The following is a 6,282-nucleotide window of genomic DNA, read 5'->3' on the forward strand; positions in this document are numbered from 1 at the left end:
AATGCCCTTGGGGAGAGATAGAGTGCATAGGAAATAAATTGGCATTGAGCAAAGCACCGACTGGAGAAGTTGCAATCTACTTCCTTGATTTAGAAGACATGATGAGGCGGATAACCGGCGCTCAATACGGTCAACAAGAGGCAAAAGATCATAAATTATGGGTCTGGAGGTACCCATTGGAAGCCCTAGATATGTGAAAGGCATAGATCCCACATCACAACCTAGAAGGTTGGCAACCCTAGCTCCCTCTTCATCGCTCATATTGATTGGAATGAAAGATGACTTACTGAAGTTGACACGTAAACCAGTGGATGCTGCAAAGGTGGTAAGCATTTTTTTGAAGGCAATCAGTTGATCATCAACCGCAGGCAAAACAATTAGCGTGTCATCCGCATATTGCACGATAGGATAGTCATTGGAATTTGTTGGAATTGGCAAAGTGAGGATGTTTCTTGAGCACATCTCATTGACTACCGACTGAAGCAAATCAACCGCAATGACAAATAATAAAGGAGAGAGAGGGCCCCCTTGCCGTACGCCAGATCTGCAGACAAAATGATTACCTGGGACACCATTTAAAAGAACAGAAGAGGAACCCGTGGACAAAATGCTATTAATCCAGCCTGTCCAACGATCATCAAAATCCTTGCACTGAAGGATTCTGAGGATGGCTTCATGCTCAATTGTATCGAATGCCTTTGTGAAATCAAGCTTTAGGAGGATGATGGGCCGTTTTGAAGCTTTGCATTGATGAATATATTCGAAACACCAGGCAAGACAATCCTGGATAGAGCGGCAACGCAGGAACCCATACTGATTGCGATGAATGCATCTTAAGATCACTCTTTGAAGCCGATTGGCAAGCAGCTTAGTCAAAAACTTCAAACACGTGTTCGTTAGAGATATGAGCCCGAAATCACCAACCACCTCAGGGCTTAGCTTCTTGGGGACAAGTGTGATTAAGGAAGTATTAAGACATTCCGAATTACACCTCCCCTCATAGAAATCATTGACAATTACAACCAGCCTCACAAAAAATAGAAAAGAAAGGAAAATACAAAGGTCTCACCACAGTGATCGACTTCTCTCAGCAGCCGCACACAAATCACCATCAAATACAACACCCCAAAAATATAAAAGGTCTACAAAAGTAACGCTTCCAAGAAGGAAACAGTGCACAAGCACTATCGTTGCCCGATTCAAAATCTTAGGTTTTCACCTTGCATGCAGATGTCCGAGCTCTCAAAATAATTCCTTCAGCAAGGCAATTTCCAGGCACGATCAATGAAGGTCAGGCCTTAGTTTTTCACCCTGAAAGTCATGGCTCGGCACCCGAGGAGCACCACCAAAAATGAATTCCTGACACTGCTTATTCTGAGAGTTACCAAATACCTAGCTAACTCCATCGCCTACAAGGCTTCGTCTGTCTAACTGATCCTCTGATCTCAGCCACCATGACCTTCTCCACAGCTGTTTACACCGTACAAATCGAGAAGCCGACATGTCCCATGGTGACAACAAACGACAGAGCTTCGCGCCACGCCATCATGGAACCTCATAGGCTGATATCTCCGGCAACAGTTGTGGAACACGTCGACGACCAAATCGAGGAGGACCGATCATGTATGACGTTGCTATGATGCGAAAAGAGCACGAGGATAGCCACCACTATTTTCACGACAACAGGCCCCCACGCCACCCCGATCCAGCCTGCTGCCGCGTGCCTGCCAACATCTGTTGCCTAAGCCTGCCGACCAGAGCCCCAGGCCGCATCAGCCACAACCGACGAGGCACACGGCCAACCGCCGAGCTCCACCAACCCACCCAGATCAGATTGGAAGGATCGGTAGCCTAAGCCATCGCTGCAAGCCGGGGCACACCAGTGGACAAGGCACCCCACCACACCCATCACGAGCAGCGTCGCCGCCGGCAGGTCGGAGCCTCGCCGCCACAAGATCGGAGCTATCATGGTCTCTAAGTACCATACCCACTCCTGCATTATCACCAAGGACCCAACACAGATCTCCAACGTGTTGTATACGTATCAGTGCAAGTACCATTTCTTAAGTATCGATGCCACATATAGCGTCCTTTTGCCTCGAATGTATTGTATATATGTGTACAAATCAAAACAGTACAGCTGTAAATTGAATCGTTAGGAACCACACCCCACGTCACACGATCGAGCTGTAGTATACGTCGAGAAGGAAAAAGAATACTGAGTAGAATAGAGGTTTTGTCTTGGGCCCGGTTTGGGCCATAGCTAGACGGAAGGTGGTGCAGGGCCGATCAGACGGGCCGGATGCCGTGCTTGAGCGCCGCCTCCCAGACAACGTCGATGCGGTCGACGTCGATGGCGCCCACCTCGTGGTGCGTGTACCCTTCGAGGAAGTGCACGACCCCGCCGGCGTGGCACGCGTGCACCACCCCGCGCTCCAGCGAGAACTCGCAGGAGCCAAGGCCCCGGGCGTCCTTGGGGAGGCGCATGGCGGCGAGCTTGCCGTAGGTGCAGTCCCGGCGGAAGCCGAGGATGGGGGGCACCACGAACTGGTGGAAGTGCGTGCCCGGCGACGCCCACCGCTGCTCCCGCGGCGACAGCCACTTGCCCACGATCCACGTTTTGCACTGCTCCGCCGACTGGAACTTGGTGACCTGCACCAGGTACTGCTGGTCCTCCTCCGCCGCCTCCTTCTGGATCTTCTGGAACCTCTCCGTCGACAGCGTCATCATCTGCAGTTCAAGACAAGATCGCCCCAGCGGTGCGTGCGCCGTTAATTAGTCACGGCTCACTTATACACTAATCAATCCACTTCTGCGGTGTGTGTTTACCATGACGCGGATCTTCTTCCTGCATAGGTAGAGCGCGATGGCCCTGCCGAGCTTGGAGGTGGCGCCGGTCATGAAGACCTCGGTGGTGCCCTTGGGGATCTCGTTGAGGATGACCGCGGCCGTGAGGGTGTTGCCGTGGACGACGCGCACGCGGAGGTTCGGGTGCTTGTTCACGAACAGCGTGCCGCCGCCGTTGAGCGCCTCGTTCTGCATCATTTATTCAATTATATTATTAGGCCAGACCGTACATGCACATTTTACATGTAGCAGCAGCTAGGTGCACGCCATCAGAATGAAGGGAAAGCAGACCTTGTTGAGAGCTGCGAGGCTAACGACTTTGACGCCCATTCTTTCAGCCCTGAGAATGGCCAGCTCGATCTGATCGTTGATGCCGTCCTTGGCGAAAGGCAGGAAGTACTGCGTCGTGCAAACAATGAAAAAGACAAGAGGTGGATGAGCAAAAACATTCAGAACCTAGCCAGTGGCAGTGAGAGGCGCAGCGTGAAGTCCGTACGTGGAAGCCGTATCTGGGGACGGCCCAGATCTGGTGGAGCTTGCCGCGGAGGTGGTAGTAGGAGATGATGAAGGTCTTGGACCAGGCCCAGACCATGAACATGAAGAGGAGCGCGATGGGCCAGAGCGGCACTAGGAAGGCCCGCACAGCGAAGGGCGTGGAGGCGAAGGTCCGCATCACGAACGGCACGTGCATCGACTGCATCACGTCCACCACGTGCGCCAGGAACACGAAGTCCGGCGCCTCGTCCATCCCTGCACCACGCGTTCGTCCATGGTTCGTGTCACCCACCCAGGTACAATAACAAATTCAGAGCGGATACATGCTGTTAACAGTACAGTAGATTTCCTGGAGACTTAAGTGGGGTCACTAAAACAACAGTTGGTTGGCAGTGGCTGACTCTCCTGTAGTATAGTCCCCAGCTGCTCGATTGCTTTCCTAATTAACCTAGAGTACGACGATTGCTGTGCTGAGTCCTGACTACACAGGCGGCGTGCACGTCATCCTTAATGGCGCGCTTCAATGCCAGTATTAGGATTACCGATGGCATATCCCGTTCGGCGTCGCTGCAGAGATGATGCGCGACAAGGACTCTGGTCCTAACCTGCAGTTAAGCACGAACCTTTCCGTCCGCCTCTGCAATAAACACGCTAGCTGTTGCAACTACACAGACGGATCAAACTACGTACTGGTAAGTGTAGTACGATCCAGAAGCTTCGGCGTGTGGAGCACCAAAATTGCCAGCAGGTGCGTGTCCCGTTCGAGTTTAACACTGCACTTGCGACGAAACGCATGACGCATGGATGGAGCCAGCCGAGCCGGACAAGCAGGGCAGACGCAACCTGCCTACTAGAAACCGTGGTGCTACTCAAGTTGAAGAGATTTTACCTGCTCTGTTCTTCCTCTGCAGCTCCCAGGAGCTGGCGTCGAGCGTGCCGCCCAGCCGGTCGAACAGCGGCATGAAGAGGCAGAAGTTGGCCTTCTTCCCGGTGTGGTGGATCGTGTGGTACCTGCAGCAAAAAGACCAAGCGTCAGCTAGCTAGCCTGTACTGTACGGGAGCACACGGGGCATACCATACGTGCCCGATCGACATAAACACGTGAACAGGGGAGCGGTTGGCGGGCCGCCGGCAGTGTTGCAAAGCAGAGCTCGATCGGCAACCTACTGTTCCCAGCGCGTCGGGGTGGGGTGGGTTCGGGCTGTAGCTGTACTATCTGGTGTGCTGTGCCAAAGTACACGCACCATATCTGGTCAGATTCGCCGGCCCGGCCGTACAAAAGGGTTATGATTGCCCGATAAGTAGGAGTACTACTACTAGCTAGTGAATTACCCTCGTCAATAAAATCTGGTGCTGAGTTACTGACACACTAGTATTTATTGGATAAGTTTTCAAACTGTGCTCGGTTATGTTGAGACCGAACGAAAGGGAAATACTAGAAGTGACTATGCCTATGTGTGTTGGATGGAGAGGCGGGCAGCTTACGTTGGGGTGTAGATGAGGTATCTGAGGAACGGGAGCGACCGGAAGAGGCCGCCGGGGAACAGCTCCACGTTGCAGTGGCCCATGGCCCTGAGGAAGTCGAACGACAGCACGTACGCGAAGGCCAGCGCTACGGAGCCCAGACCCGCGGCGCACGCGCCCGCAAGCGGCAGCGCCATGAGCAAGCCCAGCACCAAGTGCTCCAGCGGCGTCGCGAACCCGGCTGCACGCATGCATGCGTGTGTCATGTGTGTTGAGAACTTAGGATCGATTGATCAATTCAATCCAGACAACGCACCTGTGAAGGGCGTGGGCACCTTGTTGGAGTGGTGGAGCGCGTGGTAGCGGGCGAACAGGTGGGCGCCGTGGAAGGCCCTGTGCGCCACGTAGAACAAGGGCTCGGTGGCCCCGACGTGGAGGACGGCGGCGACGGCGAGGCCACCGGTGTTCCACCCCGGGAGGTGCCGCAGCGTCGGGAAGGCGTAGAGCGCCGTGGCCGCCATCATTATCTGAAGTATCAGGAAGTTGTCCCTGAAAACACACACGGCGGCCGGAGCTGGATTTGTTAGCCCTTCAGTCGCATGTATAGGCATGCACGCACACGCGTACGTAACGTACCAGTCCCACTCCTTGTCGATCTGCTCGAAGTCGACGCCGTCGCGGACGATGCGGCGGCGGCGGGTGAGGAAGAGCATGTTGCTGTAGGAGCTCCAGAGCTGGTAGGTGAGGGCCCTGAGCGCGAAGAGCGCGAGCAGGAGGCAGAGCCAGTGGTCGGGGCTCGCCGGCTCCCACGCCCGGCCCGCCAACGCCTTGCCCACCAGAGGCCCGTACAGGACATACTGCGTTCACGGAGGAGAAACGACGACGCATGCAAACGCTAGGCCACGTCAGTAACATATACTCGTACTATATAGTGCATACCAAGCAAACATTCATCGTCAACGCAAACACACGCATCGTGCATACCTTGAAGATGCCAAGGTTATCCCACGGCCATGAAGACAAGAAGGCAGCACCCATGGTGCGCTCCTGCTCGCCGCCTTCCGGTTCGTCCCCTCTAGCAGTGCACGTAGAGCTGGGCTACTGTTGCGCGGACTTTGATCCGAGAAGCCGGCAGGGGAGGGAGAGGGAGGCTGGCGGGAGGCGTGACGCCGGAATGAAGGGAACACGGCACGGTTTCCCTGCAGGCTAGCTGCACCGCACGTCTGGTCTGGTTATAAGCGCCGCGTCCGGCCGCATGTTTATATACAACGAAACTTGATCGATCGGGCAAGGCAACTGGGCAGTAGCAGGAGGGTTAAGCTAAGCTAAGCCACCAGTATCGGCCACCTCACCACCGCCACAGTGCGTACCGGCCCGGCTAGCTACCTCTCCAAGCAGACGGAGTTAATTGATAGAGATACGGGGAGAAACCGGGCCGGAAATCAAAACCGACGTGGACGGATAAATGTTCGTGGG

At 54.6% G+C, this 6,282-nt stretch overlaps 1 protein-coding gene across 1 annotated transcript; it reads right to left on the reverse strand.

Moving 5' to 3' along the window:
• Positions 1 to 2,031: 2,031 nt before the first annotated feature.
• On the reverse strand, positions 2,032 to 6,045 carry LOC119309590 (very-long-chain aldehyde decarbonylase GL1-1). Its single transcript, XM_037585564.1, has 9 exons — positions 5,791 to 6,045; positions 5,443 to 5,663; positions 5,123 to 5,355; positions 4,828 to 5,047; positions 4,232 to 4,353; positions 3,344 to 3,597; positions 3,139 to 3,246; positions 2,830 to 3,036; positions 2,032 to 2,730 (listed from the first exon to the last, which is right to left on the reverse strand). The coding sequence occupies exons 1-9, from the start codon at positions 5,842 to 5,844 to the stop codon at positions 2,290 to 2,292; spliced, it is 1,860 nt and encodes a 619-aa protein (XP_037441461.1). The 5' UTR covers positions 5,845 to 6,045; the 3' UTR covers positions 2,032 to 2,289.
• Positions 6,046 to 6,282: the final 237 nt, after the last annotated feature.

This window comes from Triticum dicoccoides, chromosome 5B (assembly GCF_002162155.2).
Source record: "Triticum dicoccoides isolate Atlit2015 ecotype Zavitan chromosome 5B, WEW_v2.0, whole genome shotgun sequence".
Taxonomy (NCBI): domain Eukaryota; kingdom Viridiplantae; phylum Streptophyta; class Magnoliopsida; order Poales; family Poaceae; genus Triticum; species Triticum dicoccoides.